Below are 27,995 nucleotides of genomic sequence, written 5' to 3'. Positions count from 1 at the left end.
CATTAGAACATATTACATAGTTCTAAACATTCACTGTGATTTGGCATCACCTTGTCCCATATAAATACCATTTTACTACAGTATCACAGAATGACAGAATGGTTGCAGTGGGAAGGAACCTCTGGAGGCCATCTTGTCCAAAGCCCCTGGTCAAGCAGGGAGACCCTGAGCAGGCTGTCCAGGACCACCACCATCACATGGGCTTTTGAAGACCCCCAAGGAAGGAGACTCCACAGCCTCTCTGGGCAACCTGTGGCAGTGCTCCCTCATCTGTACAGTAAAGAAGTGCTTCCTGATGGTTAGTCGGAACCTCCAGTGTTCCAGTTTGTGCCCACTGTCTCTTATCCTGTCACTGGGCACCACTAAAATAGAATGGCTCCATTTTCTGTGCACTCTCTCTTCAGGTATTTATACACATTGCTAAGATTCCCCCTAAGCTTCCTCTTTGCCAGGCCAACATACCAACTCTCTCAGCTTTCCTCACAGGAGAGGTGCTCCAGACCCTTGATCGCCTTGGTGGCCTGCCATTGCACTCTGTCCAGTATGCCCATACTGGACACATACTGGGGGGCCCAGAACTGGACACAGTACTCGAGATGTGGCCTCATCAATGCAGAACAGAGGGGAAGAACCACCTCTCTTGACCTGCTGGCCATATGTTGCCTACTTGTAAGCAAGTATTTGTGTGTTTTGAGATTTTTGTGATCACCTGAAATTAATGCATAATTAATCGAATTTTTCTAAAAACTGAAAGATATGTTGTGGCAAGCTTTGACTCATAGGGGGTGCAAGACTGAGAAACTTGTTATGCAACTAAACTAAATGGGTAAATTTTCTTAACAGGAAAGCCTAAACAAGTGTAACATTAAAAGCATTTTGTAAGGAATTAGCTTTTGTTACTGAAATGTTCCTAATCCATAAAACAAAATTTACAGCACCACACTTGGAACAAGATATCTGCCTCTTGCCATACTGCACTAGTAACATGAAATAGAAAACTAAGCCTCTCATGTGGACTTTAAACATTCATATTGCAATACAAAGTATGCTGGATAAAAGCTAAACAACTCAACACACAACTCTAAACAACTGAAAGAAATGGGAGTTTCTCTCTCCATGCGATTTTTTACCACTTGTATTCCAATCCAAATCAGTATTTTAAAGACTGTGTGATGTAAGCTTAATAAACTGAAAACACTAAAATACTGATGTTAGAAGACTAGTAAGTCACAGAATTTTTGCACGGTAACACTGGATGGAGTCTGCCTTAAAATACCTTGTTTATGTATTTAAGTGTTTCTCATGCAAATCTTTCTAAAATAAAATTTTTATTTTAGTTACAAATTAGCCTCCTCCAGACCAAACAACCCCGGTTTCCTGAGTTGCTCCTCATAACACGCGCTTCCTAATCCCTTCACAAGCTTTGTTCTTCTCTGAATGAATTCCAGCAACTCGATATCCTTATAGCGAGGGGCTCAAAACTGAACACAGGACTCGAGGTGTGGTCTCATCAGTGCTGCGTACAAAGGGACAATCATTTCCCTAGTCCTGCTGGTGACATTATTTCTTTTTAAATTCAGTTTAAGTCATAAATTGGCCTTTGGAAAATGTCAGGGGTATACACATAAGATCTGGCACGTTTGGGAACTTGGAAGCCTGTTAGTGGAAGTGAAGGATTTATTATAATAGTTCCAAATGGTACCTGAAAGCTTAGCAATTTTTAGACAAGTCTGTCTTTCCACCATAATACTTTCTTTAGATTTATGATCTAAAGTTTAGTTTCATGTTCAGGAAAAACAGAACAAACCAAGTCCAATATATTACATCTCCACAGAGAAAATGCAAAAACTTCACTTTTTTTTTCAGAAACAAAATCATTTTGGTTTTATTTTTGGTGTCTTTTTTTTTAGCTTTGTTAGAGCACATAAATAAGAGTCTGATTGAATACTGACACTGTTACTCAGTTTATTTTCAAGGAGAGATACAAATTAATTGCAAAGTACCCTCTATTAGCAACAGCAGAAAGTCACACTACTGCAGCAGCACAACTGCACATTTTTTCATTAAAACAAAAAAACTCTTCAATTTCCTCTAAAACTGCCTCGCCTAGAAGATTAATTTAAAACAAGAAGAAACAACTTGTGGTATTCTAAAAATGGTCTCACCTGTAATTCATGAGAAGAATCCTGGTGTTGTACATTTAAAGCATCATGAGCCTGCTGAAGTTGTTGCTGTAACTGACAAATCTTCTGATCTTTTCCAACTAACTGCTCCTGAAGAGAGGCACAGCTTTGCTGCAGTTGAATTTCACTTGTTTTAGCAGTTTCAAAACATAAAGTCAAGTCATTATAAAGCTATGAGAGGGGGAAAGAGAAAAAAAAAAAACAATTAAAAATAGCATCAGTGAAGGCAGACACAGGACAAGAGGAAGTATAATTTAAGCAACTTGGCTGCAAAGATCACCCTCACTTTTGACAATTATTTCACATTTCTTGTCCTCCTGAATCCTAGCAACCTCTGTATGTTGGAAAACAGTGATTGTGACAAACCCTGAAACTAAGTTTGAAACAAGTTTTTCTAGACATGCACAACTTATATCAGAATGTTATGTTTCAACTGCTTTTTTATGGCATTTATGCACATAAATGAATACCTAAAAATCAATTTTTAATAGGTTATATAACACTATAAAATACAGAGAGAAAAAAAAAAGGAAAAAATCACTTATTGAGAATTGGGGAAAAAAAAGGATCATTACAGGGAATGGCATTAAAGGATTGAGAATACAAAACACCATCCATGTCTGGTATAGAATAACTTGATTCTTTTAACTAACATTTTAAATATAGCTTGGGTAGCAATACAGTGAATCCACTAATGCCTCCTGCAATTTGTGTAAGTGTAAAATAGTTGATTAAATAATTATCCCTTGGAATTTTTTGGACATTAGTTATAAAATCCAAAGATGATATTAGAAGGTTCCCTGGCTGTTCAACTGTTCTCTCGCTGGAAGCAGAATATAATACATATTCTGCAGTTATTTTATAAGAGATTCCATATCCACTAAGAATTTCTAGAACTCCACCTAAGTAATAACTAGCAGCATGTGCCATATAGCTGAGAATAACTTATTCTGCAAGAGTAAGGGAACAGCTATTCCATCTCTCCACTTTTACCGTTCTATTATAAAGATCTGAGAACTTTTAAAACAAAATCAAATTTTTATTAAAAAAAATACAAGTCAGCTTGAAAAATAAACCTGTAGCTCAACAAACAACAGTTCAGATTCTGAAGGAAATACTTGACTCTATAGCTTTACTACTCAAACACTGCAGTCCAAACATTCCTTTGATTACCCTTGTTTCTCCAAATAAACAACTTTCCCTCTGACTATTTATTCTACCATGAAATAATCCGTGCAAGGCATGTACTTCTGCAGCTGACAGTTTTCTTTAGAAGGCCCATTACTGCCATTCCTCCCAAAAGAAAGTAATTAAGTATGAAAATTAGAAATTCAGAATCTTGATAATGTTTATCTGATAGACATTTAAAAAAATGTAAAAAAGTTACTCTTTACTGTCTTGGCAGCTTTAGTTAAATTTACTTAAATGATATGCTTCTTTCTCTGCTTCATCTGCTTACATTGCTTAGAATTTAAAGCCTTCAGAAAAAGAATCACAACTTTTTAGTTTGGAACTTGTCTACCTATCACTTTGCAGGAGATATTGCAAACAATAAAGCCCCTTCCTTTCTTTCTTCCTATAATTTTCTACACCCAAGGATTTCAAAATCCACATAGGACAAGGTACTTACTGCTTTTCTATTCCCAGAACAGATTAGAAATTATGTTGGCTAGGTGAAATTAATTCTATGTCCAGATATATTGATACTTTGACTCTTGAGTCTTAAAAATTAAAATTTTACATTGAAATTTCTGTGCCTACTGAATCTTTCTTATATAGTTAAGAGAGCTTACATCACCTCTGAAAATTCAAGTTCATGATTAGCCAATTGTTTATGGAAATCAGTAAGTATTTCACAGCAAATAAACAGGTAATTTACCAAAAACATGCATTTTTAGATAATGTCCTTCCAAATGAATGGAACGTCAAGGCACAGTTACTTCCAGCTATAACTATATAAGCTCATTAGCTAGATCATACCGGTATGACAATTTGCTGGTTTTATGACTAGCAGCACTTAAGTGGTCATAATTATAGTATCTGAAAGGTAGCATCCTAGTAAGATGAATGGAGAACATCAAAAATATGATGCCTATTTTTTAGCTGGCAGCCACCTTCTCTAATGTAGCTAATGGGTATTTTTGGTAGTAAGCATTTGTCAGGACAAGACAAATAGCATGTCTTTCTATTTGCATAAACTTTTCCAACCTTTCTAGCTTGAAAACAACAATTACAGAACACACATATTTGAAGTATAAAACTAGCTAAAAGCTAGTGTGCAAGAAACAAATTCATAGAATTCATCTTTTTACCTTTTTTTTTTTTTTTTCCCAAACATCAATGTGTTAGTTTTCAGGACTGAGATTAAGAAAGAATATTTAACATCAGGAAATTTCAAAATTAAAATTATCTGTATGAAAATAAATAGTTTTATCTACTGTCCAGAGATAACTAGAACAACATCCAGATTTCAGTTTGACTCTGTATCTTTTCATTTATTGCCATGAAAACTGTTTTCTGGATTGCATACATACTTTAAGTTTATATGGGATTATGCTGGTATTTTCTGCTCATTTTTCACCTGGTTTAGAAGAAATACCACATTTAGTCACACTGCTGTAAGCACAATCCAGAACATACAAAATTGAATAACATGGTAAAATAGATCTACCATTAATAAAGACACAAAAGATTAGGTGTAGAGAGAAAAGATGTAATATGGATATCAGAGGACTACAGAGAGAGAATACTGAGTAGAAAATACAAAAGAAAGACAAAAAATGTTATAAATTATTTATCTCAGAACTATACATCTTCATAGAAAAGAGGTGTGAATTCTTGACTATACATAAGTGAGTGGTTATATCTTGCATGGATGTTAGTAAGATGTGAGATTTGACCAGGAAATTGTTTAATCGCCAATATGAGAGAAAAAAAATATTTATGTTTACAGGACAGAAAGAAAAAGGAAAAGATTTTAAATCATTCTTTACACATACATACACTCCATATACATACTGTGAAATTTGGTAGATAGAAAAAAGGCAACAGCCACCAGTAACACAAGACTTTGTTCTGCAAAAACTGTTGCAGAGACTGTATTTTGAGTATCTCTTTATAATGCCTTAAAGCTGTCCTTTCTTTGACAGGCAACACAGACTGTTATACGTAAAGGTACTTAAAAGCAAATAAAGAAAGATTAAAAGTATCTGAAGCCAGTACACTGCAATACATTTAGTCTATATGACACAAGAGCTTTATTTATCAGACAGGAAGGAAGAGTAACTTAGCTGAAGTATAAAAATAAAAGTATCCCCTATTTCTCAGCTTCCCCAAAATTTCCTATATGGATTTAACTGATTTTACCAGAAAACAGTTTTTGATAGATATCTGAAGAGCTACTTAAAACACGAAACTTCATTACAAGAATAGGTATGTTTAGTGTCAGCTGATCATCTAAAAATGGCAGACCAAAGCTAGAACTTCCAGGATAACCAAAAGGCAGGACTCTAAAGCCTGCCCAAAAATTGATAAAAAATTTTAACAGTCTGGAATGGTGGGATGAGGTAAAGCACTGGCATATGTTAAATATGTGTGAAGGCAAAATTAAGGCCAAGAAACGCTGAGGAATACCAATAAAAGCTAATAAAACTAGGTAATTAGCCTATGTTATCTATTAGACTGTATATTAGAATCGTAGTGCAATTGGAAAAAAAAAAAAGTGAAACAGTTGACACAAATATCCAACACTCACATTACATAAGTGTGCGGGATTTATTTTAAACTAGGTTTAGAGTGGTCCTGCATACTGAAGCCAATTAACAGCTGGAACACATTTTGCGGTTCTGTTTAATCCAAAAGGAATTTAGTTAATGCTTTCATGGACTTTTCTATGGTATCAACACAAGCACAGGAAGTGGGGACAGCTGAGAGATCTCCTTCAAAACCATACTTCTGTGAGGATCTAAAACACTAGTGTAGAGCCACTCATTAAAATGCAACCATAACCAATGATATAAAACAATAAATAAACATAAAAACAATATATAAAATTTAACCTACATTAAATGCTTGCCTAAGTGCTCACCCCTAAAGAACTGTGTATCACTGCAGAGACCAGAGCAAATGAATGCAAACATACAGTAACACTAGACATACAGTAAAGAAACAAATGGAAAGAAAGTCTAAACTGAGTTACCATAAAGCTATAAGGGGAACTAATAACGCTGTCACAGAAATTCATGTTACAAGATCACGCTGCTTACGAGAATTTGAGAAGAACAAGGACAAAAATCAGCTGGAGAAGCTCTAGGATGAAACTGAAGAGGCACTCCAGACTACAGACTGCACATTCACTACACTGTACTGCCTCCGGCTGGGATGGAGCCCATTTTCCGCCCAGCAGCCCCTGCCCTGCGTGTGCAGTTCAAGCAGCCCAGATGCCACACCAACGTTTGGGTTACTGCTGAGCTGTGCGGGCGCAGCACCAAGGGTGGCCCTACAACATCCTCCAAAAGTCAGCAGGCTGCAGTGGGCAAGAGGTGGGAAGGGGACGCCGCCGGGGCAGCCGACCTAAGCTGACCAAAGAGGTATGTATGCCATGCCATGCGATGCCACCCGTAGAGATGTAAGCTGTCTTCTTTGCATAGACTGTGCTGGCAGAGGACATTCGGCGGGCTTGTAAAGAATACCAGCCTTGGTTAATGAAGAAAAATGTTAATAATTCTTACTGCAAATGGTAGTTTAAAATCCCCCATTGTGACTACACAACCATTACCAACCTGATTACACATAAAATTCAGAAACATTTAAATCTGTTCATTCTAAATCAGATCATAGTAGGTATTACTAACAAAAATACTTAAGTTTAACCTTAAAATTTTTCCTTCCTTTTTTGACATACATCTCTTCTTGCACTGTCTCACCAGTTCACAAAATGTCTTCAATCTATGTTTTACATAATGTAAAAAAATACTGTATCGTCAGAAATATTAAAAATAATGGTTTGAAAACATTGGTGACAGAATTATAGACTCTTTACTTTTTTTTTTAAAAAAAAAAAAGCATTCTACAAGCAACAGTCTACAGAAATAACCAGAGGAACTAAAGCACACTAAGAATCTCAGCACAGGATTTTTCAAACATGAAAATCATCACCTGTGAGTGCAGAGTTTAACATCACCCTGAGAGAGCCACAGTCTACACACTTCTTTACTTTTAACCTACAGGCGCACCCAAAATCTGCTTGCTAGTGTGAGAACAACTGTGGTGGAATTTGATATAGAAGATATAAACAGAATAACCTAATTAACACATCTCCCAACAATAGAAAATATTGTCGCAGCATGAACTAAAGTGCACGTTAATCTTCAATAAAGATATGAGTCTCTCAGAGCTTTCATCAACAAAGTGGACTACAAAAACACCAATTCACTTATTAATGATGTGGACTTTGGTAGGCTTGACTGGATAGCTAGTTTCTTTCAGTTCTTACCCGGTGTGAGAGAACATGTGTATTTCATTCCAACTTGAGGAAGAACCCGTGTTATTACTAACATTTATAAACGTTTTAATTTTTTGGATTCAATGCTAAAAAAAAATGCATACAAATAAGCAGGTATATGTGATTTTTAACTATGCTTAACTGTTGTTCTTGTGGTCCCAGAGAAGATTGGCAGTGATGAAATTTAATCTTAAGACAGAAAAGCCAGTAACTTGACATTCTGATTACACTTTCTCAGACTTGAAGGAAAGCAAACTATCTCTACATGTGAACACCATGAAAAGGACTTGGAATGGCAGCAGCAGGCACAAAATTAACCACAACATCTGAAAATGCATCTGATGCTGTACTATTTTTCACCTATTTTATGCTGCACTTGATGCAAATTTTGCAATGCCTCACAACTGAAAAATCTTATTTTGTTTTCTAAATATGCCAAGAATCTAACTATTGAGCAATGCCTTTCTTCATCACACACATCTAGTGTACCACTATCCACAGTATTCTCTATCTGTTGTTTCAGGACACTAATTATTACTTCCTATTGAAAGACAAATAATGATATTACCATCTCACTAAAAGGGCCTTCCACTAAGAGAATTTTAATCAGTATGATTAACAAAGAACCTAAAGGCCACATCAGATCAAGAGAAAGCACTGCATTATACAAACAAAGGCCCTAAATTGTAAATTTCAGAAAACTGTGATAAGCTGGCTAAGGAGTTCAGAATCTCTTCTTGTCTTATTATCCCTAGTATTGATTGAAGTCTCTCCACCTTGAAATTGTCGGTGAGGACAAATCTATTGAGTCTCATTAAATCCAGCACAGGAATGAAGTCCCTGGAGTATTTGGGACCACTAAAACAGATGCTATACATTTTAGAAAAATATTCCCTATCCTTGAGAATGAGAACTACAGCTGCAATATGAAATAGATATCAATTTGTTTCCAGAAATGCTCTAACATAGAAGAGTTATTGCAGAACACAGCATCCTTAAAATTTGTATTTAAAAAAAAAAAAAAAAAGGAAAAGGTAGCTGTATGTCAAGTCAATGCAACTTGACAAAATGGATTACAGATCTTCACATATGTACGCTGCCCACTATAGCTAGACTTGGAAGAGAATTGTGGTCCACAATGGATTTACACGTAATCCAGTGCAAGTTCACAACCCTGATCTGATGTAACAGACAGGTATTTTCTTTACTTAGTCTACTGTTTCATACTACACATTAACATCAGTGCAGAGAGCAGTTCTTCCTAACGGTAGACTGTTACAATGAACTTGGAGTATGTCAGCCAGCCACGCTGCCTGAGCTATAGCATATACTGCCTATCTGACCACTAACAGAGAGGTCATTGATCTTGCTGTAAGGGACAATATATCATAGGATGCACACACTGATAGGCTCAATGCCATTTGGAGCAGTTGGAAAATATTCCTCTGTGAATATGTCTATGGAATAGCTGACACGTCCTTATCTAGCTGTTGCAGCCAGCATATTATTAACGCATGGAAGACAAACAGAACACACATTTGTCTGCAATAGTTTGCGTCTCTCATTCAAGGAAAAAACAGGCATTTGTATTATTTTTATAGATGCTGAGTTTTCCAAAGGCCTGCTGTGACTTCAGAACTTATGATTTGGGAACTACATGTTCCTTTGAAGCAATTACAGTTTGTTATTTTATACAGTTTACTAATCAAAAGTATAGAATATCCTATAAGAGAACTCCTCGTTTTCCCCTCCAAAGATCTCCTGCCTCAATTTACCAAATGCTTTAGAAGATCTATCTGACTTAAGAAACTTACTTTCTTGTGCGTATTTTTATAAAAAACAAAAAGAGCGCATTTCTTCCAGGTGTAAAACACCTAGATGTTTTCAGAAATGCTAAAAGACGGTTTATCAGTTCCAGAACAGTCAATTGTCAAAATAGTTGGGTTGTCTTTTTCTGGATGTAAACCTTACTCCTCTATGTTGGAAAAAAAATTTGAATTCTACACCTTCAAAACTGTAAATTTCTGGGTCATGTTATGAGTTGAAGTCCTTGCCTTATCAGCAAAGCTACAGTATTCTTGTTCTTGTTGCATCACCAAGTAAGCTGAACTCTTAAGTTCTGCTAAGACAGACCAAGAACTCTGAACCAGATTTCTGAAGCAGTCATGGATTGTGAATCAAGCCTAATTTAGAAGAGGCTTGCCCAAACAACTGTGCAAGCATACCATCAATTTTCCGTAATACAAAAGTAACTTATCTTTTTTTATGAAATAAAATATGCTGGCAAAATCACTACTTTGCAGGGTAAATTTAACTTTTTATAAAAGGTTTTGTCATGTTTTAAAGCTGTCTCAAGAAAATCCGAATGTTTTTTCCCTTATATGTTGCAGAACTAGTCTCAGAAGAACACTTCTAAGCCTTATAAACATTGATGAAGAGAGTTTATATTATCTTCACTTATGTCAATTTTTTTTTGAGTGACTCTTCAAAGGATCCATTTTAACAGCCACAGAAGCATTGACTGGAGGATGAAAAAAGAAAGAAATAGCAATACCTGATACCTAAAATTCTGTATCTTAAAAAAAATAAATCCATAATTTACTTTGTCTTGCCCCAGATTGACAGAACTCCTCCTGCCCTGTACATGTGCAGAATAACTCTGACAGAAACCTACTTGTAGCTTGGTTGGGCTACTATTACAGTGAACAGAAAGCAATGTCTAGAAACTGAAAGTCCAGTGCAGTATTATGTATCTAACTGTACACCATACTTTTGCACATTTATGTACACGAGAATGTGCTGAGCATAAAGTGCCATAAAATATTAACCAAACGTGTCTTTAGAACTCCGGTACTGATGCTGGCTTGACTTATGCCCATCTTCAGAATTTCAGCACGCACTATATACCGTAGGTTAGATGAAGAAGGGAAACACCTGCTTTTTGGAAAAGCACTGCTCGAATACAGTTTGAGAAAACAGTTCCAAAATTGGTGGGAAGTACATGAAAGTTGTATATGTCTTCTTCTCAGGTTTCTTTCCTTTTTAGAAACATTATCTCCTGTATTTCTTACAGACTGAAAAACACATCCCAATCACATTTGTCACACACAACGCAAGAAATTCTGGGTAGTATACGTGTGTCAACTCTTTAGGATTATCATTTATTCATCAAAAATGTGAAATCTGTCCCTTAAATGTTAAATATAGCTGTGATTTTGTCAATTAGTTATCCACCTAAAAAGCTGTCACTGTAACATTTGTTTCAAATTATTTTTGATTCATGAAGTTTTTGCATTTTGGCAAAAAAAAACCAACAAAAAAAACAAAAAAAGACACCAAACGCTTAAACTAGTAAAACTGACAGAGATTCACACAAATACACAATTTAATGATGGAAGGAATTTCTTCTCCTAACTTACCAACAACAAATTTATCAAATGAAACCTCTAAAGAGGAAGAAGAAAAATATAGACAACACAAAGTTATATAGATTTGGTATGTGTAGTAATTCACTTCTATTTTTCCTCAGACTTCTATTTTTCCTCCTTTCCTTAAGTAAATCTTTAAGGTTCATTAATTCAAGATAAGCAAGAGGCCATATATGCTGGGATATAATTAGGCCAAAAAACACTGTTACTCTGCCAACCATATTTTGGTAACAAGGATCCAGAGATTCAACGTATACAACACTACGCAGTGCTTTGATTACTCTGTTCATTGATACTGGAGGGACAGTTATATGAACCCTGTGATCATAAAAGAGGCAGGCATACTTTTTGGTACGACATTGTTTCAGCTGTGTGCGCATCCTCTTGGTCCTTCAGTACTTTTTGTGTATCAGTATTAAGAGCCTGAAGCTGCTGTATCAGCTCAGCCTGCTGTGCTGTATGTGTCATGTTTTGTCTGTAAAGATTCTGCAGCTCCTGTAACTCCTTCCTGTGCAAAGCAAGCAATAAAGAGAAATTAAGAAAAGAATAACAATGACCTCTGTTAAACAATTGTGTTCAAATAATTTTATTGTAGATAACGAGCTTCCTATTTTCATTTATTTTTCTGTCAATTGCCTTATAAACAATAGAAGATATATATAAAATATTTATCACATACTTTTGTGAAATATCTACAAAACAGTTAAGTTTCAGAATGGAATGTCTTTCAATTTCCTTCTAATGTTCTAACTGCTCCGAAATAAATGGATTTTCATTACTGCATCAACACTTTCTAATCAATATTCAGTTAACTCTTTAGCTGTTAAGTGTCAAAATGTAAAATATTTAGAACACATGGACTGTAAAGAAAGTTTTCTTTTTCTTGTTGTTGTTTTTAATTAAAACAATAAGAAGAAAAGATAAAAGCTTATCTTAGCTTGTATGTGTGTAAAGCAATTCTCTTTTCTGAAATGCGTCTACTCCTTGGACACATGAAGTATGTCTTCTGACAGATTAATTTCTGACTGTAGATACAGCATATTGCAATAATCATATGCAAAATAAGAGTTTGGTGTGTACCGCATAACATAACAATTAAAGCTCTATAAACATAATAATAGGAATTGTGTTGTAGTGCAATAAGAAGCTGGATCTAGTAAAATAACTCTGCTTGAGAATTTTATTGTACTGAAATAGATCTTATAAATTAAAGCAGAAGTGAAGACCTGAAGAACTGTTACTATGAATGATCATTAAAAACTTGGAATATTTGCTGTAGCATGTGTCAAAACTTCAGCCAACTCCATTTTGTTTATATATTTTTTTCTACTTAATCCTGTTTAATTCACAATCACATTCCAGAGTAGTGTTAAGTACAGATACTGATGTAAGTTCATCCCTCCAACTAATTTTCTCCCTAATATCCTCAAAGAATTTTCTCACTGACCTCCAACACATACATGACTTCTCTGCGCCTACAATTATCATTAACAACAAAAATTATTGTTACATTTTTATAATACTGTTGGATATGTCCAGACAAAAATTATTGTACAAAAGATAAGCAGAAAAAACAACTTTCATGTGCTTTTCTGAGAAATCTCAGAATGACAAACTAACCATTTTAAAAGAACTTTCAAAATAAAACACTGATAGCAAGGAGAATTTTATTTCTTAAGACTCGTCCCACTATTCAATATGTTAACACTTCACTAAGTAGTATATCACCTGAATAATTACATAAAAATTGAAATTAAATGTACCACAATAGCACAGTCAGACACCTTAATGTTATAAAACAAATGCACTGTTAAAAATGTCTGTCAATAAGACAATACAAGAGAATACTTATAGGCATGCTTACTTTACAGTATTTAAGTCCTACTATTTTCAATGACATTTAAAGTAGCACCTCAAAAATAATAAGGGTAGAGATGTAGCACGGAGTCTTTATGTTACAAAATGGAAGTACAACTGCACATGTACTAATTTAATTCTGTTCACAAACACAGCAACAGGACTGGGAATACAGTGGTATATTAGCACTTCCCAACACCCTGTACATCAGGCTTCCAACCAAGCACTTCAGTATTATCTCCCAGACTGTGAGCATATACTAGAAAATGACACAATTTTGCACTGCAGTCAAAACAGAGACTTTGTTAATTTTGCACAGGTTCTCCAATCAGATCTTTATTTCGTTGTGGAAGGGAAGAAAATGTGATAATGTTGAATCCTCAGATACTGCTGGAAATGTTGGTAGTAGCCATTGCAAAGACCTCTCTGCTACATTGCTGCTCTTTAATTTGTATGCAAACATCAATGCAGTTATCTGTGTCTGTCACCTGAGACTGCACAGTATTATGTGTTCTCTAATGGCCAGCCCATGAAGTGTATTAAGGTCAATGGGAATCTTTCTGTTGACTTCATCAGGCTTTGAGTCATATCCGAAACAGGAGGGGTTGTGGGGGAGCTAAACCTTGCAGCCATCCAAGAACTGCCGCACAGTCAGAGCACAGCTGCTTCGCTCATGTTAAATTCAAGGACTACGAAATGTAAGGGAACTCGCTCACAGGTCCATTACTCTGCATTACAATGAATCAAACCAAACCTTGCTCCTCCGTACACGTACCCTAACTTGCTAGGGGTGTTGTTTTTTTTTAATGTTTTTGTTGTTTATTTTTGTGTGTGGTTTTTTTTATGTTTGTTTTGAGTAAAAGGTTATACAAACCAAAACAGTTGCCATCTGGAAAGTTCTCTAAACACAAAAATACATGACCACTGTATTTAATTTGCAATTGCACATTACAACTGCTTTGTCCTATTCATTGAATGAGGTAATATTTTTACATCGTAAATCCACAATGGGAACTTCCTTTAATTTCATTTTTATACAGGGATGAGAAAATGATGCACAATCTAACCAGGAATTCAGCACCAAAGGTGTAACACAAATAAATTCACACAGTGAAGCACCTTTGATGACAGACCAGCTTGGTAAGGAGAGCTTTAAACTAGAAACGTTTAGAGATGATAAGCAACTAACAAGCAAGGGACCCATGGCCCAGCTTGGCAAGCTGCGGGGTGCAGAGTGACATAGATAGGAAAGACCTTGTGATGAGCAATACAAGGCTCACTGGGGACCACCTCAAGCATATGCACATAAATAAGGGAGTGCTGACAGGACAACTGTATGTGGGAGGCGCCTAATGTCTTCCTGGGGAACCAGCACCACTGGGCACCCATCTAAAGCAGCTGCTCCAATGTGCACAGCTTTTCCCCACAGAGGAAGACATGAGGAATCAGAGACCTGCCTGCTGTTACAGGTCTCACTGCGAGCACTGAGACAAAACGAGATAACTTACATACCCTGTACCCATGCATGTCAGCAATCCAGTTTTTTTTAAGGACAGTCTGGGATGGCAAGAAATCACCCTTTATGTGAGAGAGCAGTGTGAATGAACAGAGCTCTGCCAAGTATGGGCAAAAAAACAGGTGAGAACTTGTGGGTCAAGATTTGTAGGAAAGATCAATGTGGATGACACGGTGGCTGCTTCCTGATTCTGCCTGATTAAGAAAGAGAATGAAGCCCTCTTCAGAAAACTGGCTGATTAATGTGCACAGACCCTGGTCTTCATGGGAGACTTGAAGCTCTCCAGTATATGCTGTAGGGACAACACAAGAGAAAACAAGCCATCCAGCAGGTTTCTGGAGTGGATTGATGACAATTTTTTGCCACAGGCTGATGGAGGGGAGACACTTTCCTGGAATCTATACTTACAAACATGGAAGAACTGGTCAGAGATATAAAGGTTGGGAGCAGCCGTCTCTGCAACAACCATGAGATGATGAAGTTCAGGATCCTGGGAGAAGGGAGTATGCTAAAAAGCAGGACCACAACCCCAGATTTCACGAGTATACTTGGGTCTTTGCAGGGACCTATTTGTATTAATATGTAATATCGGCCTAGAGAGAAGAATCCCGAAGTGTTGGTCAATTTTCAAGGATCACCTCCTCACAGCTCAACAATGGTCCTTTCCAATGAGGGGTATGACAAGCAAAGGTGGCAGAAAGCTTGCACGGGTGAACAAGGCAGAAAGCTTGCACGGCTGAACAAGGACCTCCTCTGACTACATTCAAATGTAAAAGAAAGGATACAACATATAGAAGGAGGGGACAGGAGACCAGGAGGAATTTAAAGGTGTCCAAGCATGCAGGTATGGGGTTAGTAAAGCCAAAATCTGTCTGGTGTTGAACATGGTGAGGGACTTAAAGAGCGACAGGAGGCTTTTGTAAGACGAGGGATAAAGTGGGCTCACTACTGAAAGCAGCAGGGATTCTAGCAGCAGAGCATACGGAAAAGGCTGAAGTACTCAACATCTTCTTCTACTCTTTTAAGGTAACACTTGACTCCAGTAATCCTAGGTGGCCGTGACACATGGAAAGGTCTAAACCAAGGAAGACTTACTTTCAGTGGAGGAGGACTGGGTTAGAGAATATTTAAACAAACAAGACATACTGCCCATGGGGACTTACGCAATGCACTTACTAGTGCACAAAGAGGCTCAATTATCTTTGAATGGTCAACAGGTGAAGTTACTGAGGACTTGAAGAAAGTATGTCACTCCTACCTTCAAGAAGGATTTGGGAAACTAGAGTGCTCAGACTCACCTCAGTTTCTGGGAAGGTGATGGAGCACATAAAGGACAAAAATGTCACTGGGAGCAGTCAGCAAGAAGTTATAAATGGGAAATGATGCTTAACTGACCTGACAGACTTCTCTGATGACTTGCTCAGTGGACAAGGGGAGAACAATGGATGATTTTAGTGATTAATGGTGCCAAGCTGAGGGAGGGGAGGTTTAGGCTAGACATCAAGAAAAGGTTCTTCACCGAGAGGGTGGTCGCACGCTGGAACAGGCTCCCCAGAGAAGTAGTCACTGCACCAAGCCTGTCTGAATTTAAGAAGCGTTGTGAAGACTGTGCACCTAATCACATGGTCTAAAATTTTGGGTAGACCTGTGTGGTGCCAGGAGATGGACTCGATGATCCTTATGGGTCCCTTGCAACTTGGGATATTCTATGATTCTATGATTTTTATCTTGATTCCAGGAAAGATTTTGACCCTGTAACCTATAAAATGTTGGTGGACAGACTGATGAGGGATAAGCTAGGTAAGTGAGCAGTAAGGTGGATTCACATCCAGACAAACTACTGAGCTCAAAGTGTTGTGATCAGATACACAAAGTAGAGGTGAAGGCCACGCACTAATGGAGTACCCCAAGCACCAACAAGGGGGCAAGTACTGTTTAACATCATGGTCAATGACCTAGACAATGGGACTGAGTGCACCCTATAATTTGCAGGTGACAAAGCTGGCAGGAGTGGTTGTTGTACCACATGGTTGGTTGTGCTGCCATTTGGAGGGATTGTGAGAGGCTGGACAAATAGGCCAACAGGAACCTCATAAAGTTCAGCAAAGGGAATTGCAAATTACTCTGCCTGGGGAGGAATAAACCCACCCACATGCACAGGCTAGGGACCTGAACAGCTGGAAAGCTGTTGCTTGGTAGAAAATTCCCTGGGGATCCTAAAGTAGACCATGAGTCAGCAATGTGCTCTTGTGGCAAAAAAGACTAACAGCATCCCAAGCTGAACTGATAAAAGCACTGCCAGCAGGCTCAGAGAGGTGACTTTCTGTCCAGAACTGGTGAGACACACCTGGACTCCTGAGTGTAAGAGACATGGAAATATTGAAGCAAGTCCAGTGAAAGGCCACAGAGATGATAAAAGGTTTGGAGCATCTGCCCTACAAGAAGAGGCTGAGAAAAGCTGAGACTGTTCAGCTTGGAGATGAGAAAGCTCAGAAGGATATTACAAATATTTATGAATACCTGATGGAAGGTTATAAAGAAGATGCATAGTCTCTTCCCAGCAGTGTACAGTAATAAGAAAAGAGGCAATGAACAAAAATTAAAAATACATATCATGGTTTTGGCTGGGATAGAGTTAATTTTCTCTGTAGAGGCTCATATGATGCTGTGGTTTGGATTTGTAATGAAAATAGTGGTGATATCACACCAATGTTTACTTGTTGCAGAGCAGTGCTCACACAGAGCCAAGGCCTTTTCAGCCCCTCGTGCTGCCCTGCCAGCAAGGAGCCTGGGGGTGCTCCAGGAGCTGGGGGGGGACACAGCCAGGACAGCTGGCCCAGGCTGGGCCACACGCATGTCCCATACGATGGGATGGTATGCTCGGCAATAACAGCTGGGGTAAAGGAGGAGGAAGAGGAGGGGAGGATGTTTGTAGTGATGGCGTTTGTCTTCCCAAGAAGCCATTCTGCACGCTGAGCCCTGCTTTCCTGGAAGTGGCTGAACACCTGCCTGCTGTGGGAAGTGGTGAATGGATTCATGGTTTGGCTTTGCTTGCACACTTTTGCTTTTTTGCTTTTGCCTTTGCCTGGTGAACTGTCCTCAACCCGCAAGTTCTCACACTTTCACCTCTCCGATTCTCTCCCCCATCCCACCCGGGGACAGTGAGCGAGCGGCTGTGTGGGGCTGAGCTGCCTGCTGGGGCTAAACCACAATAACGTGACATTCCAATTGAACATAAGAAAAATGTTTTTATACTCTAAGACTGGTCCAAAACAAATAGGCTACTCAGACAGCCCGTGGAGTCTCCACACTTGGATATGCTCAAACTCAACTAGACACCATCGTGGGTAGACATCTAGAGGTGACCCTGCAGGAGCGGGAGGCCGGACGTACTGGAGCTGAGGAACTACACAACCTCCAGAACTGCCTGCCAGCTTCGGCCTCTTAGGGATTCTTTTTGACTCTGTTACTAATTTGCTTTGAGTGTGCTCTAAAAGTGCATACAAAATCAGCACCATGATAATCAGATAAATAGTTACATGATAAAAATGAATTTCTGATCAAAGTATCTACTAATATGCATACCCAAATCACCAAACTACTAAGCACTCCACAGGACAGACGCCTGCCTGTCATTGCAGCAGGTTAAAGATATCAACTGCTAAGTAAAATGATACTCTCAGGTGAACATGGAACAGAAGAAATAATGAAAAATTTCAAATTGGATGTAACGAAGGTCATAATAGGCACTGAAAATGTATGTGCCTACATTCACAAACACATATATATGTATATACACAAATATATACATCTATATGTAGAATATTTAAAGTGTATGTGGCTGTTTATATATACATATACAAGTAGGATATACACACACAAATATAAGCACAAACACCATGGCACACTGAGTAGTATTTAACTCCATTTAACAATGGTATTACTGAGATTAAAACAAAAACAAAACAAATGAAAAATACAGCCTTTTTTAGATTATAATCTAACATGATAAGACCTACACAATGTGAAACCAAGAAATGTACAGAAAGTAAGCTATACTCTACAAGTCACAGTGAGGAGCCTGCCATGAAAAAACATCAGGTTTTTCACGAGTCAAAATAGAGAAGCAGAACTATATTATTTCAACCACAGAAATAAAATTACAATAACCTAGGAAGATTTTGCTTTAAACATTGCAAATATTTATGCAATTACTTCAACATTAGCATTCTGGAATTGCATAAGAATCTTAAAATCCTTTTCATCGGGAAACAATCAAGGAAAACTGTTGATTCAGAAAGAAAAATGAGTTTGAACTGCTGATCTATATTTTTTAGACACAAACTTCTTCTAAAATAATTGAATTTTTAGAATGCTAGAGAAGAAAGATGAGAAACAATTTATTCTAAAATAAAAAGAAAATGCTGAACACAAAACTGAACAATAGTTATAGGAAAGATAAAACATTGACAAAAAATGTGACATTGACTGGAGTTTCATAAAGCTAATTACAGGAAAGACCAATATTAAAAACTTATTCTTCATGTTTATGAAACACACGCACAATTCAAAATAATTAAGCATACTCCAAAATCTTTTAAACTAGTTACATCTATGTTTCCTTCTGAATGGCATTTTTCATGTTCTCTGGACAAAAATTAAACAATAGGAGGGGAAAAAGAGCAATGAGTAAGAAAGAAATAATAAGGATCTTACAAAGCTTAGTTCACAAGGAACTGCTTAGAAGTATGAACTCATCAATATAGTCAAATGATTTTCAAACACATTAGACGCTATCAATGAAATACAGGTACTCATTCAAGTCTTTGATTCAGAAATCCAACATATTTTAAATACTTCTAAACACTACAGCAACTATGTGCCAATAAACTTATTTAAATTAAAAACAAAAACAACAAACAAACAAGATGTCACTAACCGAAAGTAAAAACATAAATAAAATCACACTGAAATTGTTTTTAAATAAATAAACTACTTTTAGTTTCACGTAAGATAATTCTGGATTGAAATCTTCTTGTGAACTGTTTTAAAAAGTATTGTTGTACAAATAGAATTCAAGGACTTTAACTTGTAACTACCTAGTTAGGCATTCCAACTGCCACTATACATACTGGAATGTATTTAAAATAGATTAGAAGTGAAAAAAGAAATCTACATTTCCACGTTTGACTAACCAGAAACAACACTTTTAATTTAGGTAGACCAGATCTGTGAAGAACCTATATGCCCACAACCCAGAACTTTAAAAAAGCATGCCTTGCATCATATTTCAAACTGATATATTGAAGAAATCCTTTGGATTGATATAAAGGTAGCTTTTCTGGATAAAGGGAAGGGTAAATTATACACATATTAAACCATAAATAGCTCTTTGTATCAAAGTAGAAGAGCTCTGTGAAACAGGACCACAAACCCTCTGGAGCCAGATAAAGAACTGTTCAGTTTGGATTTCCTATAATTAGCTGGGACCATCAGTGAGGACATCCCTACTGATATCAGTGCATGGAAAAGTGAAGTACTGAGTAAGACCTGTCACATAATTAGCTATTGCTTGTTCTTCTTGTTTTCAAATTTATTTATTTTTAATTTGCTTTTAACTGTTTCTTAAAGCTCACTCAACTTGTTATGTAAACTCAGCTGTTTGGCTGCCTCCCAGTGTACCTCCATTTGGATATCTGAAATGATTACAGAGAACTCAGGAGGAGGCTGAACCAACTGGAGGATGATGATGAAATACAGACTACCTCTTAGAGAAGCTGGAATAACTTAACTCCTTCATAGGATTACTTTTCAGTCTATGATATTGACCTAATTGACAATTGTGGTTTTTTTTGTTTGTTCTGCTGTGGTTTTTTTTGTTGTTGTTGTTGTTTGTTTGTTTTTTGCTTACGAGTTACTGAAGAAAACAACTGCAACTTTCAGATGATTTTAAAGGATTTACAAGTCTCGCTCTGATAGGGCTAACTAGTCATGAATGGTGGCTTCACAATGAGAAATAATGGGCCACCGCTATGCTTGGTTCAGGAATGAGAACTGTAGAAGAATGAATAAAATAAGAGTAGAAAGAGACAGTGAACAGCAGAAATGCCAAAGGACAGAGCAGAAAGACACTGCGGACATCCGCATGCTAACATTGTGTAAAAACTCAAGTACTAGTTTAAAATGAGGCACTTCGGGTTGTTCAAACAGTCTTGTTTGTAGAAAGAGGGAAATCACCTAAGGAGCAGCCTTGTGCTTTTCAAGTTAAGACTCCTTTAGAGACAGAGACCTTCCACAACCAATAGGTTGACACTACATAAAGACAGTACAAACTGGAATGCAGCAAAACTCAGGTATTTGACACCTTGTCCTGGCAGTAACCATTCTTAAGATTCATACTATTGTTTAGGGTAGAGATAGCTCCAGTGCTCGTATCTGAAAAGACTGAAGTAATGTTTTCTCCTATCCTTTGAGGATAATATTAAATAAAACACTTACATACTATACACACTAACAGTTTTGCAGTAAAACGTGGTTTCCCAGAGATGTAAACGAAATGAGTAGCTATGGTCACTCCAGAACCTATATAACTGCATTGCAAATAGCATTCATCACATAGTTCATCTCATCCACCACCTTAGGTGACATTGTTGGCTTTGTTTCATCACCACAGTTTTGGTGAATGCTGGGATTCTGAGAACCTCAGTTACTCCTCTTACCAGGGGAATATAAGAAGGTTTGGGGTAATTCAAAAAATCTCTAGATTCCATTACCTGTAATTTAGAAATACAATACAGTGACAGGTACTATGAATTATGGCTTCTCAGGGGAATGGCATAGATACCATGAAATTGTTTACAGCACACAGAAAAGAATAACCCAAAAATCCCACAGCAGTGAAATAAGGGCCAAGTAGAAATCTGACTGCCTCATAATTTACAGCATGGAGGTAAGCAGCAAGAGCAGAAGGGAGAAAAAATAAAAACAAGCAATATTGTTACCAAAAAAATAGTCCTTGTAAAATGGTCAGGAATAGATTCAGGCTAGAAACTGATCAAAAGAATCCCAGGAACATGCTTCCAGTACAAATATAGAGGAAAGAGATTCTTATTTCTCTTACAACAGGGCTTGATACATCTTCAAACAGTTTAATATTGCCTGGATACCTGTGACAGCAGCAGACAAGTCTGAGTCAAGCAGGCCTTTCCAGTTTGATGTCCAGAGTCCCGCCAGAGCTCTGTGCCACTGAGACACAGACCACCAGTGAGTGCTGAGCAGTAAGTACAAAGTTCCAAATCCTGACATTTAGAATAATTTAAAACAAAAATCACAAATATGCAACAGGATTAATTTTCAGAAATGAACAGCAGGATTTAACATTCTTCAAGAACATAAAAATGAAAAGGCTACCAGGGACTCTAAACAGATCCAGAAAATCTGTACTGAAGATAAGCATGAAGAATATAACAATGAAATGCATTTTGCAGCTACTCTGGGAGTTAGAAACTATACCCAATGAATCAAGAATGCTTTGGGAAAAAAAAAATCAAAGAAAGGTGGCAACTTCTTGATTTTTGAAGATATCTGCCATGCAGAGGAGGGGTTCTGTAAAAACTGGCTGTTCACAGGTCTTAGAATATTTACCTTCCATCCCCCAGAAGTCTGTGACAGACTTTTGATTTACACTGGGTGAGACTTTCAAAAACACCTGTGAGGACCAGAGTACTGCAAAATTTTAGTCCCTGTTAATTCACCGACAATTGCCTCCTAGAGAAAATATTTCCCCTAGTGATAGCAGACATAGTTACTGTTTAACTGAAAAAACAATCTTGCTAACAAACTGGCAGATATGCAGAACAGAGCAAGAAATTAAAATGGCAAAAGAAACAGAGCACCAGACCAGTTTGCACCTAGACCCTCAGAGACTTTCTTTTCCAATTGATTTGAGTATCTGCCCTACAAATTTCAGACAGTACTATAAAGTTATAGAGGTGTCAGTTGAAAGAATATTTTTCTATATCTTCCTGTACTACATACGAAGGAAGATACCAAAAGAAAGAAGCCAGCTTCCTTACTTTTCTCCTCCAGAGCTTGTTTCTAATTAGGACTGTGTTTCTCATCTATTTTCAAAAAAGGGAAGGGTGGGGAAGGCAAGCATGCAGCAGACAGGGAGAGATGAAACAGAGCAGTGGGGAGGAAAGAGAAAGATTTGCAAGTCTTTTTCACCTCCAAAAGTTTGAAATGACTGATGGGAGGTGGCAAGGGAGATGGGGTATTTTCCAAATTATTTGTGGAAGAATTTTTCTGCCAGCATGAATGTAACACTGAAAATTCAATGCGATACGTTTATAACTCTAAGTTTTAAACAAGGATAACAACAGCAAAAAAATATATCAGTTACCAAAAAAAAACAAGGAACAACCAAACACTTCAGTCATGAAGTCAACACAGTTCCAAGATCCTGACCTAGGATGAGTAGACTCATCCAAAGACTTTTTTTTCCTCATAGCTTTTTTCTCTTTTATTCTATTGTTGTTGTTTTCTTTCATTTAAATTAGACTTCGCCTTTTTAATTAAAAGCCAATAGAAATAGTTTATCTACATACTTTAGGAAAATAAGGAACAATTTTAGCATTCTGTATCACCAAAAAAAAAAAAGTATATTTGAAATTTGACCTTGAAAGAAAGGTTAGCAGATATTGAATTACAATGATACTGAACAAATGTGTACATACATAATGTGTAAAGCATAACTCACATACTAGTAATGCGGAAAAACATGATCATTCATCACAATGCAAGTTAAACTGATAGGACAGAAATCATTTGAGCACACAGGAAAACACATACAATCAGTTTGCTAAAGTTGCAGTTTACTCTTCTCCATCAATTTGAAAGTTTGTTTGTATGGATAAACATACAGAAAAAGACCTCAAACAATTCAAAATACATGTGTTGGAGTATTTTTTGTTACCTCACGTTCAAAAAAAAGCATTTATTTCAATTACGTGTTTTATAAATGATATCTGTCTGTTACAAATCCTAAGAGGCTTTTCTCTAATAAATAGCAAAGAATTCATTTTGAGAAATTTTAAGTTCAGCGACTTGGCAAAGTCAGTTTGTAATATCCTCAACTTGAGGATATTACAACTTGAGGATATTGCACTTATGTTCCAGATTCAGTGTAAGAACACGGTGTGTGAGACTTCTAATAAAGCTTAAATCACTACACTTTGAACCTTGGAAAAGGCCTGCATATAGACTCTTGATGACTTTTCAGATTTTACTCTAATTAAAAAGATTAAGTTAGGCTTAAAACTTTCCCAAATTTAGGTCAGATAGCCTCTCCAGCTGAATGTCTGTGTCACTGATTGTATTGGTATTTTGTTACTTGCAGTGGAGATTGGTTGTTCTCTGACCCAATGCTATTATCAAAGAGAGTCCACATGAACTGCCAGCTACTAGAACACCTCCAAAAATTTTACATTTTGTGGAAAAGCATGCTATGAAAGTACTTTTGCACAAAAGTACTTCTAATGCAAGATAATGCTTTACAAATGGAACAACAGTCTTTTTGAGAACATTCAGAGTTCAAGTTAATGAAAACATGCAATACTTACTTAGTCCTGGTCATATCACATTCTTTTTGGGAAAGTTCTTCCTGTTTCACAGCTAGCTGAGATAACAAGTTACTGCATTTACTGTTTAATTCTTTAATTTGTTCTCTTGCATCTGTTAAATCAGTTTCCAAATTCTGCAAAGAAAACATTTAATATATATTAAAGGTAATATACAAGAGTTAAAATCTACCAAAATCTATCCATGTAACCTACATATATAGATTTATGCATGTGCACATAGATATATGCATACATTGTGGTCTAAGCAAATATATACAGGTATACGTGCATGTGTGTGTATATGAAAAATGAAACCCCAGAAAAAAGTTGCATGTCAAATTTTAGATGGACCCCTATTCTAAGAAATTATCCTTAGTTCACTTGTTGCACATAGGAGAATCCTGAATCAAATCCTTGCAAAGCAATACTAGACTAGTTGACTACTGATTGATTAAACCTTGCTTTTGGCTTTTATTGTTTTAATTTCTCAAAGACTATACAATGCCACACACAGAAACTAAAAATCCTGGATAGAGATTTGTTTTTGAGATTCCTTGTCAGTCTCAGATGCTCTGACTTTGCACTTCCAATTCAGGAAAAGAAACAGCATACAAAGAAGAAAACTTATGGGAATGCTCATTGAAAACAACGTAAACAAGCAATAGCTTGTCTTTCACAGTAAGCCTTGCTGTGAAAGTAGCATAGTATAAGGTGTATCTGGGAATGTAATAGCAAGCCAGCTTACTCAAGCAGGACTCTGATGGCTGTACATAGTGACCTCACTAGAGTTCTCTGGAGGCTTAGTAGCTTAGAATGGCACTTTAGTCCCTAAGAAGCTTTGCATGACTGTTCTCCTAGAGTATTCTCAGGCAAAAATAGAAACAGAGGCACTACATCACTGTCTAGAGCAGAGTTTCAGGAAGTGGCAACACCTTTAGACCTACTTCAGTATCACACTACTTATAAACACAATCACTTATTCTCAGTAATGCAAGTACTCTACGCTTCATCTACAATTAAAAAAAAAAAAAGTCCTACTAGGATAGCATCCCAAATCTATGGCCAATTGTACGTTAGTCTATTTTCCAGACTTTGAGACTACAGACTGAGTCAAACAAAACTGCACAGAAACAAAAAATGCTCAGATTTCCCTTTCAGCAGTGATACGTTGAATATTGAATTCAAAATATTTTTGTAGCTGAAAAATAGTTCACTAAAATTATTCACTTAATAGCAGTGAATAATTAACTGTCTTGCTTTAAAATAGCATAAAACTGTGACGCATATTTGGATGTATCAGAAGTGTACTACAATCAAGTTCTTTGCATTTTGACAAGAATTATCATATCCCGTTAATAACAGTAACATTAATTTGGGGAAATAGCAATGAATGAATGAAGCAGAAAAACTACTTGCTTCATCATAAATCTCTAGTTACCTACCAGGTGTACCCCACTGATGAGTCATCATTCAATCCTAAAGTCTAATTTTTGGTAACAAAGATTACTTGTTCTCAGACAACAAAAGACTCCAGAATGATAGGAAAAAGTTCATTCTATCAACACATGAAAACGTTGAAATGTTGTAAGGCTTGCAATGTAACAATTTAGGGTTTCTCCTGAGTGTTGTTTTTTCCTCAGAATTAAGAAGTTATTGTGGATTGAGACGACGATTGCTATCTTACAAATTTTACGTTAACAAAAATGACAATAGCTCACATTTTCTGTGAGTAAATTCTATTTGTGTGTCTCTCATACCATGCTAACGAGTTGCAGAGAATTTTCATGGTATAGATTAAAAAAAAACAAATCTCATCTCACCAGTACTCAAATTCCCATCATCCACTGCAAAGTAAAATGGGTAATAAATGATTTTGCCCTAAATACAACTTTATAAAGTTATATAATGGAGATGTATAGCAAGGTGGGGATAGGTCTATTTTCTCACATGCCTGGTGACAGGATGAGGGGGAATGGTCTAAAGTTGCGCCAGAGGAGGTTTAGGTTGGATGTTAGGAAGAACTTCTCTACAGAAAGGGCTGTTAGGCATTGGAATGGGCTGCCCAGGGAAGTGGTTGAGTCACCATCCCTGGAGGTCTTTAAAAGACGTTTAGATGTAGAGCTTAGCGATATGGTTTAGTGGAGGACTTGTTAGTGCTAGGTCATAGGTTGGACTAGATGATCTTGGAAGTCTCTTCCAACCTAGATGATTCTCTGTGTGACTCGGTGTTAAAAACATAAAATTGTGAAACAGAAAAATACTGCAGTATCATATACTGAGGCATTCAATAGGGTTTCTGTGCACCAGTCAGGAATGTAAGACTGTGAAATACTCTAAACTTTTACACTCAGTTGCTGAATATTTCCATTTTTTAAAATCAATGAAATGTACTATGTTGCCTTTTAGTTGATACAGTACCTGAGAAGGCAGTTCTATTATGTAAGCAGGCAGACTGAAAATTTGCTAAATACAATTCTTCAAAACCTGGTTTTCAAATTAATCTGAATTGTATTGTATAGAATGCAAATTTCTACAGCATTCTGAAATATACTAAAGTAAATGCTATGTAAAATATAGCAAGTCAAAACATCTAATAATTCAGTTATATATCATGGGGAAGAAAATGCATATTTGAGAGAAAAATACAAGACAGAAAAGGATGTTATACTTCTATATAACAGTACTGAAAGTGAAATATGAAAAATAAGTCTACTGTTAACATTCTTATTAATTTCTACACAAGAAATGGGGTGATCCTAACTAAAATGAAATGAAAATAAATAGCACAAAAGTAACTTAAGGTAAAACATTATGCAAGTATTTTATTCACTTCAAGCCCAAGAGTGATAAACTCTGAAAACTTAGAGGTAAGGTGAACTTAAAAGAACTTCAAACATAAAAAGCAAAACACACAGACAAGGCATGCTGCAACACAGTTGCATATATAGGTTATGAATTGACTGTGAATACTAAGGTTTTATTTGTAGTTTCAAACTGTTAGAAAATCACTTTTAAACACAGTACCTTCGTTTTTATGTTTTTCTTCTTACGCATTTTGACAGGAGTGAGAGTAGTTTTCAAGATCCCATCTCAGTAAAACTAATTTTTCAGTGGAACTAAAATTCCAGGCTCCTCTGGATAGAAATGGCTGTTTCTCACCATGCTTCACTTTCAGATAACAACTTCGCCTGTGTCTTTAAAAATCCTAACCTTCAGACTTAAGGTACTTTTTAAAGTACCTTGCCAACTAGAAAAAACAAAACACTAAGCAATTCTACTATCTTTCAGGTCACCTCCACTTAAAATCTGCCAGTCCGCACTTTTTTGTGTCTACATACAAAGCCTTTTGTGACTGCTTGAGTTTGGGAAAATACACATTCTTCGTATCATTCAAGAACAACTTAAGTAACCTCCGCTGAAAGAATAACAACATAACTCACATCCCTAATTCATTTTTACACAGGGAGACACTTCCATGCATAAAGTGGCTGATTGTCAGCTTTTCTACTAGTGCTCTTTCAGGAGATGCAGAAACTGATATAAGCCTAGGAAACAAGAGCTATTTGAAGGCAGAAAGCAAAGCCCTGTATTTATTTTTAGGGTACTATACATTACTTATATGAAGGCATATATGTGAAACAATAAAACACAACTGACATTTTTTTAGCCACTTTGTCAGTTCTCTTCTAGTTCATCTCACCTGAATTTAGACTAACATAACAAATAATTAAAGGAATAACCATTAAATGGACAACCTACTCATAGCAGTTTGTTTTTTTTTCCTCTACATTTGTAAAAGTTGAGTTCTACACCCAGGTTCGATTTACAGTAGGTCTGAAAGCAATTAGATCTAGTCTGCAAAAGTGATAAGTGACACTTTTCTGTACA

At 36.7% G+C, this 27,995-nt stretch overlaps 1 protein-coding gene across 6 annotated transcripts in view; it reads right to left on the bottom strand.

Annotated features, from left to right (window-relative positions):
- Window positions 1-27,995, bottom strand: part of CNTLN (centlein) — a 207,847-nt gene that overhangs the window by 125,388 nt on the left and 54,464 nt on the right. For all 6 annotated transcript variants that reach the window (XM_080574484.1, XM_080574486.1, XM_080574483.1 and 3 more), the window contains 3 exons: window positions 24,108-24,241; window positions 11,460-11,622; window positions 2,166-2,354 (listed from right to left, as the gene is read on the bottom strand). In XM_080574484.1, the coding sequence (XP_080430610.1) occupies window positions 2,166-2,354; window positions 11,460-11,622; window positions 24,108-24,241 (486 nt within the window). The remainder of the gene's footprint in view (window positions 1-2,165; window positions 2,355-11,459; window positions 11,623-24,107; window positions 24,242-27,995) is intronic.

Source organism: Anser brachyrhynchus (assembly GCF_964034855.1).
Source record: "Anser brachyrhynchus genome assembly, chromosome: Z".
Lineage (NCBI taxonomy): Eukaryota > Metazoa > Chordata > Aves > Anseriformes > Anatidae > Anser > Anser brachyrhynchus.
Note: the sequence above shows the minus strand (reverse complement) of the source record. Positions and strands in the feature narration are given on the sequence as shown.